This window comes from Galeopterus variegatus, unplaced genomic scaffold (assembly GCF_000696425.1).
Source record: "Galeopterus variegatus unplaced genomic scaffold, G_variegatus-3.0.2 Scaffold1217, whole genome shotgun sequence".
NCBI lineage: Eukaryota > Metazoa > Chordata > Mammalia > Dermoptera > Cynocephalidae > Galeopterus > Galeopterus variegatus.
In genome coordinates, this window is record NW_007727328.1 from 4,628 (window position 1) to 18,113 (window position 13,486).

The 13,486-nt window shown below is 34.9% G+C and overlaps 1 protein-coding gene across 1 annotated transcript in view; it reads left to right on the forward strand.

Moving 5' to 3' along the window:
* LOC103592771 (mitogen-activated protein kinase kinase kinase kinase 3) overlaps positions 1 to 13,486 on the forward strand; it is a 28,426-nt gene that overhangs the window by 3,874 nt on the left and 11,066 nt on the right. The window contains exons 3-7 of the mRNA XM_008575604.1: positions 4,956 to 5,016; positions 5,228 to 5,345; positions 9,526 to 9,584; positions 11,444 to 11,547; positions 12,417 to 12,588. Of these exons, the coding sequence (XP_008573826.1) occupies positions 4,956 to 5,016; positions 5,228 to 5,345; positions 9,526 to 9,584; positions 11,444 to 11,547; positions 12,417 to 12,588 (514 nt within the window). The remainder of the gene's footprint in view (positions 1 to 4,955; positions 5,017 to 5,227; positions 5,346 to 9,525; positions 9,585 to 11,443; positions 11,548 to 12,416; positions 12,589 to 13,486) is intronic.

Sequence of the window (13,486 nt, forward strand, 5' to 3'; positions counted from 1 at the left end):
GAAACAGACATATAAACCAATAACTTAGGGAGGGAGGTGTCGGTGATGGGCCATAATAATCATATACATTGTATATTGACAAAATAAAAATTTAACGAAAAAAAATTAAAAAATAAATAAATAAAATAAATAAATAAATAAATAAACCAATAACTTAGGGAGGGAGGTGTCGGTGATGGGCCATAATAATCATATACATTGTATATTGACAAAATAAAAATTTAACGAAAAAAAATTAAAAAATAAATAAATAAAATAAATAAATAAATAAATAAACCAATAACTTAGAGTTAGAGTTAGATGTCACACTAGGAATGAGTACAAGGTATAGGTCACAGAGGTGGATGTCACAAGCACCTCCTGTCGGGGCATGAGAAGGAGGGGCATTGGAGGTAGACCTTAAATGACAATGAATAGAAGTTTGCCAGACACACAGAAAGAGGATAAGATGACAGCTGGAATTGTGAAACAGCATGGGGGACCATGACTGGACAATTTGACTGGAGTGTAGGACAATAACACTAGGTAGAGCTGGGTAGGTAGACAGATACCAAACTCCAGAGCTTTTGTACCATGCTGGTGGTCAGAACTATATTTATGAAATATCTATTTGCATTGTGGTGGGAGATGAGACTAGAGAGTGTGGTCAAAATTAAATGAAGAAGTATTGAGTCGGGACACAGGTAGAGAAGACAAAAAGGAAAAGATGGGGTTTGGAATCGTATGGGGACATTTTTGATTGTCACAATGACTGGGGGAAGCTTTTGGCATTTAGCTTCTAGAAGCCAGGAACACTAAACAACATGCAAAATGATAATAGTGGTAATAATAAAAATAATAATAAAAATGATAATAATGATATTAAAGCTTGCTGTGTGCCAGGCACTGTTTTTAAATGTTTGACATATCTAATCTTTATGAAATCTCTCAGGGGTAGATACCATTATTATTTTCATTTCACAGATGAGAAAACTGAGGCACAGAAAGGATTAATAATTTGCCAAAAATCCCACAGCTGTTAAGTGGCTGATGTGATGTGGGATGTGAACCCAGGCAAGGCTCCAGAGTTCATGCCCTCAACCTACTTCACCATACTGCCTCTCCCAGTTGTATTGCTCCCATAAAGAAACACTGAGCCTGGAGAAAGATTAAAGAGCTGGAATTGGGGCTGGGCAGTTAGCTCAGTTGGTTATAGTGTGGTGGTATAACACTAAGATCAAGGGTTCAGATCCCTATGCCAGCCAACTGCCTAAAAATAAAAGGGCTAGAATTGGCCAAATTGAGTGACTTATTCAACATGGAGGTTGAGGAGAGGTCTAGGTTAACTTCAGGTTTCCAATTTGGGTGACTGGTTGCGTGACAGTACCACTAGGTAGAGTGCAGTGTACAGAGTAGAAGTCAGTTTGAGTGGAATGATCCTGAATTCAATTTGGTCACATTGAGTTTTGGGTGCCTGTGGGATGTGAAACTAATTCTTCTTTATCAATATGAATTGATTACAAATAAAAATTTGTGTGTAGGGCTGGCCCGGTGGCGCACTGCTACAGTGCGCCGCTTGGGAGCCCAGCGGCGCTCCCGCCGAGGGTTCGGATCCCACATACAGACCGGCTGCTCACTGGCTGAGCGAGGTACGGGCGCAACACCGAGGGTTGCGATCCCGTTGCCGCTCCCGGTCCAGGCGCGACACTGAGGGTTGCGATCCGTTGCTGGTCACGAAAAAAGACAAAAAAAGGAAAAAAAAAAAAAATTTTGTGTGTAATGATAATTTCTTCATAACCAAACGTTTCCATCTTTTCTCATCACAACTTTTTTTTTTATCACATTTCGTAATAAGATCCTAACTGTATCTTTTTACCTAGATGTATAGTATACAGTGAAATGGCTGAAAGAGAAGAAAAGAATCTTGCTATTTATAACAATTACTAAATAATTCAAAGGTGTTAATATTCTTCTTGGATATAATGAGATATCCAAAAATAATTTTATGGATAACAATATCAATTTTAAGGAGCAAGACCAACCTTATGCATAGGTGAAGTAAACATTTATCAACCTGATTTAAGAGACTCTTAAGTGAAGACACCCATCAACCCCACCCAGCCCCAGCCTACAATAACTTCCCTTAGTTGCTTTAGCATTTGAAATTACACTACTAGAGTGATATTTTCTGAGTTAAACATTGCCTTCAAAGCAAAATAGTTTTCCCTTCCAGAGGAAGCCTGTAAGAGTAGAGAATAAATATACATGAAATCCTGAATTTTTTCATTTTTCTATGAAATTGATTATTAGGTTGGTTTTCTCTATACTCTAGGGGAAATAAACTGGGTGGCATGAGTCTACTAGATAGGGGAAGATGCTGAAAGGTGAGAAAATGACACAAAATAGGGTCCTGATTTTAAATTTTTTATCTGTTCTTATTATTTATAGCTAACATTTATTGAGTACTCAATTTGTGCCAGACACTCTTCTAAGTGCTTTACAAGGAGTATCTTGTTTAATTACCACACAAGTTTATGAGGTATATTGGAGCTCTATCTTACAGATAAGAACACTGAGACACAGGGATTAAGTAACTTACCCAAGATCACACAGAGTCATTGAGAAAAGCAGATATGAATCTAGGCAAACTATAGAACCTACCCTTAACTACTACATTCTTTTATTAAAGAGACTGTTTCACCCAGAGCCTAACTGGCTGAACGAAGAAGGCATTAGAAAGCTAGGAAAGCCTTAGAGTTTTAAAAAAATGTAGTTAAAAATGAAAATCTGAAATGAAATCCAACACTTAAATAAAACTGTGTGTAAATACTTTTTCATTATCCCTGTGTCGATAATACGAAAGGAAGTTATATCGTGTCCTAGTATTTTATATATACCTGTATTAAATAAGCAAACCAACTATATTTACAAATATATAATTTTATAATAAACCATAAATTTGGTATTAAAGAAATACTTTTTAAGGATGTATGTGTATGAAAATAAACCCATTTCAACACCGAATCAAATAAAAATCAGTTTTTTACTACTCTGGTAATACATACTGCTGTGTGGTGTGGAATAAATCATTGCACCTTTCTCTGCCTAATTTTCTCAATATAGCCAGTGAATTCCCAATCCTGAATTTTTTAATGAAAAGCACAAAGTAGAAAATGTATGTTGATATCTTCTCAGTCTGAGGCGCAGCTATAGGTACATTGTACACATTTTAAAAATTATATGGCAGTGCCACATTTTATGTGTTTGGAGAAGTGAGTTATTTTATGTGAGTAAATTTACAAATAGATTCTATTTAAATTTTTGTTTATTTAAATTTTACTAAAAGATTTAAATCTTTGTTTTTTCCCCCTTTTATTATTACCTTTTCTCTCTAAGTCATTCAGGGCCATCATTATGACTTTGTGTTTTAATAAAATAATGTCCTTAGAGGCTTTGATATGTTTCATCATTCATCTTCTCATTCCCTCAATTCCCTACTCTTATCCCAATCTGTTTTGGAGTAACCTAGTAGGAATTGCTAAAGCAAACCCAGCAACCAATGTTGTTAAAATCAAGATGCTTAATTATATACAGCAGCGACTCACAAACTTCAGTAAGCATCATTATCACCTGGAGGTCTGGTTAAAACAGATTGCTGAGCCCACCTTCAGGACTTCTACTTCAGTAGGTCTGGAATGAGGTCCAGGAATTTGCATTTCTAACATGTGCCAAGGTGATTGGTGATGCTGGTCCAAGGACCGCTTTGAAAACCACTGATATTCATAATGAAATTTCTAATGAAAGTAGTTATTTTTTTCCTTCAAAGTATATTGATTGTGTTCCATGAAATTCCCCTTTTTTTGCCCTAAACACCAAACCTGTTCAAGCTTCCAGAGGTACCTCTCACTTCTTAGGTACTAGATTTCAGTAATCAATTCCACACCTCTCACTTCTTAGGTACTAGATTTCAGTAATCAATTACACACACACACACACACACACACACACACACAGCTATCTCATTTATGATTTATAAGTTTTTATCATTTTTTTCTCTCAGGATGTTTTTCCTTCATACCTAGTGTTTACGTATTTATATTCCACTATTCCACAATCTTTTTTTTCTATATCTTACACTCTAGAGGCCACGCATGTGTACATTTTGGTGAGATTATATAGAAGAGCCTTAATTATTCGGCCCCAGAACCAAAATAAAGGAATAGACATTGTTAGAAAAATGTTCTTATTCCCTGCATAAGTTGGGGTTACGTAGTCCTCATCATAAGGGAGACTTGAGTTAATCATATAATGTTTAGGCTGAAATTACATTGCTAATTAATTTTTTTCTCCTGTATAAATGTGTATGTATATATATCATCTTGTTTTAAATGCTTTATAAAATGAATTTCTATTAAAAATAAGTTAACTTTTTAAAGAACTGGCCTATTGATATGTGTATTAGTCTGTTTTCTGTTGCTTATAACAGAACACCTGAAACCAGTTAATTTATAAGAAAATGAAGTTTATTTCTTATAGTTTTGGAGGCTGGGAAGTCCAAGATCCAGGGGGCACATATGGTGAGGACCTTCTCCTGGGTGGGAACTCTGCATGATCTCATGGGGACCAGGGTATTACAAGGCTAGAGAATGGCAAGAGATTTCTCATGTGCTGCTTTTAAAGCCACCAGTCCACACCCATGATAACTCATTGCTCCATGAATGGATTAATCCATTCACGAGGGCACAGTCCTCACAATCTAATCACCTCTCAAAAGCCCCACCTTTCAAATGTTATAACTAGATTTCCCTCCCTCTGAACTCTGTTACAGAGGGGGACAAGTTTCCAACACATGAACTTTTAGGGGATACATTTGATCCATAGCAAAAATAGGACAGCTTACATGGCTAATATGTAGATATTTACATTGCTATTATATTTTATCCTTTCTAAACTTTGTGAATTTTTTTTTTTATCAGCTCTTCCCTCGAAGGTGTACATGGTTGTATGTAATGAACAATTGCTTGCTATCAATATCTGGTAAGTCTTTTAGTTTTTTGGGTTTTTTTCTTTTTTCTTTTGTTTTGTTTTGTTTGCAGCTGGCTGGCACAGGGATCAAATGCCTGGATCTTGGTTTTTATCAGCACCATGCACTAACCAACTAAGCTAACAGGCCAGCTCCCTAGTTTTTAAATACCTTTTTGTTACTGTTTGTTACTAGCTTTTATATCATATTTATTTTTCTCTGCAGGTAAAGCTTCTCAGCTTTATTCTCACAATTTGCCAGGGCTTTTTGATTATGCAAGACAAATGCAAAAGTTACCTGTTGCTATTCCAGCACACAAGCTCCCTGACAGAATACTGCCAAGGTAACTGTACATTTAATTATGTTTTCTTCTTTAGAGATAATACATTAATAATTCATTCTAATAAATACTTAGGCTACAGAAAGTGAAAGAGCACTCAGTTTGGGTTGATAAAAATCATGCGTAATGAAAAAAAATAATAAGTAACAAGTGCTTATTTATCATACTCTTGTTCTAAAATTTTTCTACTCTCCAATTACATTAAACATTTCTCTCTGAATTTTTAATTGTTTTTCTTCAAGGTTAAAACTAATTTTTTTCTTTAATTTTACATCACATGTAATGCCTTTGCTTTTGACATATTTGTAATAATTTATTGAATAAATGTTTTTTGCATTAGAAGATAATTACTTAGAAGTTAAGGGGTTTTGCTTTTATACTTTCAGGAATTTTTAATTATGCTGTGCTCTTCCTTTTTTTATTATAGTATTAGACCTCATTTGTTGACTGAAAGGTCTTCCGAGTCTGGTATAAATTATGTTTCAAAAAACTTTATAATATACCCGTTCTTCCTTTACAATATTAGTTGTAAAGCAATTTATGTAAAACCTTAACTTTTAAGTACGTTGATAATCTATTGTTCTCATTTGCTTAGTTTGCTAAGATTTGCCTCTTTGTGCATGAAAGTCATTTAAAAATATACTGCATGCTTTTCTGTCTTCTTAAAATAGAGTATATTAAATTTAATTGGATCTTTTCATGATTACCCAGAGTTGTGATTATGACTTGATTTATTATATTGTACTATAATAACTGTAGTTGGAATTAAGGATATTGCTTCTATGACTAGTCCCAAGAACGGGGGTCAGGGAGTTTTTCTTCCCATATAGTTTATCTGCACCTCTTTTTCTCCCAGCTTTCATTTTGTGCTGCTGTTTGTCTGCCTACCTATAGCACTCTCCATCCAGCTTTTTAACTTGATAATCCTAAATTCCTGTGGGCATGGAAACTAACTACCAAGCTTTCAAGTACAGTCATGTGTCACTTCATGACAGGGATACGTTCTGAGAAATGCAATCTTAGGCAATTTTGTCATTCTGTGAACATCACAAAAGTGTACTTACACAAACCTAGACAATATAGTGTACTATACACCTCCGGCTTTCTTATAATCTTATGGGACCATCATTGTCTATGTAGTTTTTTGTGGACCAAAACATCATTATGTATAGCGCATGACTGTATACAGAAGATACTAGTAAAGTGTTTCCAAGGAGTATAAGGCACACAAACTTTAATGCGTTCACTTTTTGATATATTTTTTTCAGGATTGAGACCTTTTTAGCTTACATGTTTTAGCTATGTTCAGTTTTTCCAAATGTTACTGAATATACCAAATGTGCATGGAGTGTCCCCATGTATAGATGAGACAAAATTGAAGAAGATATTGCCTCTTCCTTTAAGGAGTTTCCATGTAGTAAGATTTACTTCTAAGGGTATTTCACCTCCAAGTTATTATTTCAGGGATTTTGTTATAGTCGATATTTGGTATTATTAAATAACACTCACAAATATGTCCTTCCCACTTTCTTTGGTTTCATTATCTAGTAATCAGTTACTGTACAGTCTACTCTTAATTCTCTCACTTATTGGCAGGAAATCTAAAAACCCTTTTGTGTGATAATATTTTATGTAAGTATTAGTATCATTTCTTCTACCATATAGTGAGAATAACTTTAATTTCCTTAATTGAGCATCTTGTTTGCATTCTGAAGACAAAATGATTTTCATTCTGAAGACAGGTACTCACTGTACTACTATACTACAATTCTTTTTTAGTAAAGCCTAAGCTTTGGAATCTAAGTAAACCAGAATTTAAATTCTGGATCATTCATTTACTCTAGGTATAGGACCTTGGATAAATTATACAGCCTCTCCAAGTATATTTATGTATAAAATGGAACCAGTATATTCATCTTGCAGAATTGTTTTGAAAATGATCAATTCTATATGTAAAGTTTCCATACCGTGGTTTCTGGAACCTAGTAGGCTCTCTATAAACAGACCTATTGCCGTCATTATCAGTCATGGTAAATTGAACTGTGCCTGTAGTATACCCTAAAATATCCTACATTAAATACATTAAGAGTGTTGGTTAACTTAGGATTCCAGTAAATAGGGTGCTGGTAAAATCAACTTTATTGCCTTTTGTGAAACTATGACTTAAAATTAAGGCAAGTCTGTAGATCACTAAATAGAACATTAACAGGATTCCAGTAAATAGGGTGCTGGTAAAATCAACTTTATTGCCTTTTGTGAAACTATGACTAAAATTAAGGCAAGTCTGTAGATCACTAAATAGAACATTAAATTTTTATAACGTTTCAGTACACTGCCCACAACTCTATTTTGAGTAGTTTTTCATTGTTAATTCCAAGCCATATATAATAGTTGACTTTTCTTGCCCATGTAGTAGTCTTCCTTAGGGTCTCAGAACCTGGCAGTCAGTTAATCGTCCTGGGTTTTGAGCAGTTGACCTAAGTTAGCTTTGGGAGCCAGGGGACAAGTTCACAAGAGTGGATCAGAAACATTAAATTTGTTTCCAATGGATATCTGTCAGGAGCTTAACTCTAGGAAATACTTTGGTTCAAAGCAGTACTTTGGTGAAGGATGTGGAGAATTTTTGTTTTGTTTTAAGCTACATGGAACTCCAGTATATATGAAAGGGACGTTTTTATATTATAAATCTAATTTATAAATTGAAATGTGAAACTTTTCTTAACATAGAGTTAGTCAAGGGGAACAGTGAGGTGTTGTAATCAAAAATTTGAAATCAGAATGTTCAAGATTACCATTGTAGTTATTCAGTGCCTCAGCACCTGAATGATTTCTGCATTACTGTTGAGATACCAAGAAAATGTTAATTCACACAGATACTTACAAATGGAGTCTTTAACAGCTTACCTTGCAAACTTAGAACACTCTTCATTTAAATTGACCCAGAAACATAAATGAGTAGTAGATTTTTTTTTGCAGTTGAATCACTATGAACATTGGAGTCAAATAAACTGATACTAGAATAGGGTTTTTTTCTCCCTAAATTGCTAAATTCAAAACATTGAGCAAAAATCTAAGCCTCAGATTTCCATGCTATCACCTACCTCATAGTATTGTTGGAGAAAACTAAATAACACAGAACATGTAAAATGCATGGCACATAGTAAGGACTTAGTAAATGTTAGGTGTAAAGATTATAGGTTTTCATAAATACAGGGTCAACATATAAAACATAATGAAGGTTAAAATTACAATACCACGATATTATTTGTGGTTGGTTATTACTCAGTTGCCGATGTTGCCAACAAGAACACCCATCAAGAAGATTTTTCTGAGCCTGTGTAGAATTATATTGAGCATCACACAAGCTATTTTTACATAAAATTGTACAACTCTGCCGATCCCGTGACACACTCGGGAGAGTGTCGCGCCCACACCGCGCTCAACCAGTGAGCGGACTGGTCTCTATATGGGATCCGAACCCTTGGCGGGAGCACCGCTACACTCCCAAGCGCCGCACTCTACAGAGTGCGCCACTGGGCCGGCCCTTTTTTGTCCTTTTTGAGACCGGCTGCACCGCACTCAGCCAGTGAGCGCACCAGCAGCCATCCCTATATAGGATCCGAACCCGCGGTGGGAGCGCTGCTGCGCTCCCAGCGCCGCACTTTCCCGAGTGCGCCAAGCTTACTGATACAACAAATTGAATGCCACCTGCAGTGTAAGTTGCTAGGGCTACATCAGTGGAAAAAAGGTCAATTAAAGCTTACCAGTATTTTCCTGTATGATTTGTCCATTTTGCATTTCTTAAAAGAATTCCCAAGGTCATATCTTCTAAATATTTATAAATATCTTCTAAATATTTTATAGGGTTTTCCCATTTGGAATTGATTGGAAGGCATGAGAAAGGGATCCAGTTTATTCTTATTTTTAATAGATGACCTGTATGTCAGTTTTAATAGATAACAAAAACTTTTTTTTTTTTTGGTGGCTTGCCCATATGGCAATCCAAACTTTTGACCTTTGTGTTATAACACCAAACTCTAACCAACCAAGCTAACCAGCCAGCAGCCCTAACTCATCCTCTTTTCACTGATCTGTAGTAGCACCGTTTTCATATACTAAGTTTGCCTACATGTATTATATGCTCACTTATATGTATCATATACTCATTTTCATTTACATTTAGGAAATTTGCTGTATCAGCAAAAATCCCTGAAACCAAGTGCTGTCAGAAGTGTTGTGTTGGTAAGTAAACTGTCTTGATAACATGTAGCTACCCTATTTTGCAGAATGGCTAGGAAAACCCCATGAGGCTCATTTTAAATCTAATACAAAACAGTACTATCCCAGGGCATTCTGCCCATAATAGTTTATTTTCCCCCTTAAGTAAAACACATTTCTTGGCTGTTCCATCCTTGTGTAGTTTAAGCCTTAATACAGTTCCTTACACATAACAGGTATTTAGCAGATAATTTATTGACTGGATAAATGCAGAAAATGGGATGACTTTTATTACAGCACTTATCATACTCCAAGGAGCTTGTTACTTATTGTTCACCATTCTGCTTAAGAATGGAGTGTGAAATCGCATTCATTCATTCAGCATGTATTCATATTTTCATTTAATATGTGAAACCTTGTCTCATGATGTGAGGTTAGAGTCTCACTGTTCACATACACCTAACCTAAACTTCTCCCCCACCCACCTAACAACTAGTTGTTCTATTTGCTTATTGCAAAAATGAAAACTGGTTTCCTTCCATTAAGTTACTAGTATTATAAAAGGAAAGATGAGCAAGCACATAAGTCACTACACCACATGGTATAGTGTGGAAAGGACTCTAAATGTAGGCTTACTGAAGAAGATAGGATTTGGGCTAGCCCTCAAAAGAAGGCAGATTTTAACTCTGAATAGTTGGAGAGGCATTTCAAACAAAGGACATGACATAACAAACATGTGGAAGCAAAAAATCATAAAGCTTACATAATAAATACTTAATGTTCCAGTTTAGCTGGATACAAGTTGTAAAGAGAAGAATGGTAGATTAATGTGAGCAGTTAGATTGGAGATAGAACGTGAGCTGTGCCTCCTGTGAACATGAATTTTATTCATTGTACAGTAAGGGAGAGGGTCCTGAGCTAGGGCAGTAGCAGTAGAAACAGAAAGGAAGGATTATCTGCTGTGAAGGGAAAGGATGTTGGAGATGACTGAGGCCTTGAACCCAGAAGACTGGCAGAATGGCAGTATTGTCGACAGGAAGCAAGAAGAGCAGCTGGTTTGGAGCAAAGGGGGGTGACAAGATTGGGTTTAAACATGGTGGTTTGAGTCACTGTTAGAACATCCAGCAAACTGACTTGCCTCTACAGGGGAAGAGAGGAGCTAGATTTTTCTAATCACTCAATTTCCTGTATAGACTTTTATGTTTTCTTTAGGTAATTTTGCTGTTCACCTCCTCTCTGCCATTTAAATATTTCAAATCTATGTGAAGTTTACGGATTTTACTGCTTTTGCCCTTTTTACAGTTTAATTTTTCTATCTTTATTTCAAATATATTTACTTCATATATATAAAATATATTTCTTAGCCAAAAGAAAATTAAACTTGTATTTTAAGATTTGATTAAATGTCTATAAGGTTTTCTAGTGACCGTAAGAGTTTAATGAAAGGGGATAGATGGACAAATTTTATTTTTAGAACAAAAGCTTATTACTACCTCCGAACATTATTACCAAAAGCAGCCTGTAAGTCACCTGAATTTGTTGTATCATATCAATTTGACAGCTTCTCCCCAAATTGACTTTGACCCTTTCTTCGGGATGTTGCTACCTCAGCTTATTTCCCAGCTACCATGAGTTTTTCTTCCTGCCCTCTAATCCCATAACAAGCAGCAGTTTCATTCGTGCATACAAATAAAAATCCTGCAAGTCATAAGGGCATTTCCTGCTGTTACCTAAAACAGTATTTCTTTTTTTTGCACTGCTTTCTAACTAAGAGATTGAACTGGCAGCCAGATTTGATTTTTTTTTTTTTTAAGAGCATGCAACTATAATTCTAAAGACTTTGTATTATAAGAGTGCTCATGTTTACTTTTTTGCCTTGACAGTGAGAAATCCTTATACAGGCCATAAATACCTATGCGGGGCACTTCAGACTAGCATTGTTCTGTTAGAATGGGTTGAACCAATGCAGAAATTTATGTTAATTAAGGTAAGCATGAAAGTTAACCTATGACATTCTTGGCTTAAAAGCTTAATTGTCAATAAATAAATAAATAAATAAATAAAAGATTAATTGTCAACTTTTCTGTTCTTTTAAAAAAACATTTTTTCAGTTGATTCTCAAGTTAATTTAATGATTTTGGATTATGTGGCAGAGTTGTGAAAATCTGCCCAATTATAAGGAACTCAATTGGCCTAAAAAATGTTTTGAAAGAGACTGGAGAAATAGTTCAGGGGTATGGCAATAGGGAGCTGGAAATAGAGTATCTCACATACACAGCCTGATGTCAAAAAACAGGATATGCTAAAGGATCAGTGAAACATTGTTTTGAATATATTCTCTGGTTGACCTGCTTTATCACATACAGAATGGTTGTAGCTTCTTCTCCACACATATAAGAGAAGTGTTTCTTGATAATTAGCTTCTCTCATCCATGTTTGCTCAGTTGGTTAAGAAGGCAGAGGAGTATAATTGAGGAAGCATGAAATTGGGAGACAGGACACTGCCACAAAGGCCTGGGGTACCCTGAACCAGTCACCCAATTCCTGGGCCTCATTCACAACTCTGAAAAGAGAAGGTTCAATAGGTGCCTTACAAGTTTCCTTCTAGCCTAACATCTGAAAATTATGTGATTTTTAACTTTAAAATTTTTTTAAGTGGTAAACTAAAGTCTTTATAAAGATACTTCATAATGTAGATTTTTCTGTATACCCTGAGCTTCTATGACAAGAAGCAATCTTTATAGGAGAAAGCTATTTTATATATTTTTATAAGACTAAAAATTCTTAATAGTATTCTCATAAAATTATTTGGCTTTTGTCTTCCTTTGTTTAATGTATTTTTGTTTCTTTCTCTAGCACATAGATTTTCCTATACCATGTCCACTTAGAATGTTTGAAATGCTGGTAGTTCCTGAACAGGAGTACCCTTTAGTTTGTGTTGGTGTCAGTAGAGGGAGAGACTTCAACCAGGTGGTTCGATTTGAGACTGTCAATCCAAATTCTACCTCATCATGGTTTACAGAATCAGGTTTGTGATTTTTATGGAATTATTAAGGCCAACGCATATACTGGTTTTATAAGTAATAAATTTACCATATGTGTCATTAAGCAAAAATTGCATCAAAAGCCAGTCTTTATTATTAACCTGGAAAAAAAGAACATGACTTGCTTTAAAATAGCTAATTCATTTGAAACATTTAAAACAATTTGATTGGCAAAGCATGTATATTGAGAACACATACATCAATTGTTTTATTTAGAAATGGATATGATAAGGATGAGGGAGGGAGGGATGAGTAGGTGGAGCGCAGAGGATTTTTAGGGCAGCAGAACTATTCTGTATGATCCTGTAATGGTGAATACATGTCATTATGCATTAAGCAAAACCCACAGAACTGTACAATACAAAGAAAGAGCCCTAATATAAAATTAACAATAATATATCAATATTCATAATTGTCACAATGTACCACACTGATGGAACATGTCAGTAATAGGAGAAACTGTGTTTGTTGGGGAGGGTATGGGAACTATCTGTACTTTCTGCTCAATTTCTCTGGAAAACAAACTGGTATAAAAATAAAGAAAAAGATAAAAATTTAAAAAATAAAAACCATTTATGTATGCTCAAATGTTCTTAATATTTTGATAATAACTTTTATACTTTCACATTTATTTTTTAGATAATTTTATATGCATCTGATTGTTTTGATGCAGTTTATTAACATGAAAATGAATCTTTATAAAATGCATAATAACAGGAAACATTTAAAACATATTAACATATTAAAGCACATTAACGCATGAAAACATTAAAGGCATATTAACATAGAATACATTTTAAACAAAACCTGGGCACTTGAAGCTTTCATAATTCTCATAATTTTCAAATATTTCATGTAATTTTAAGTGGTGTACACCTGAAA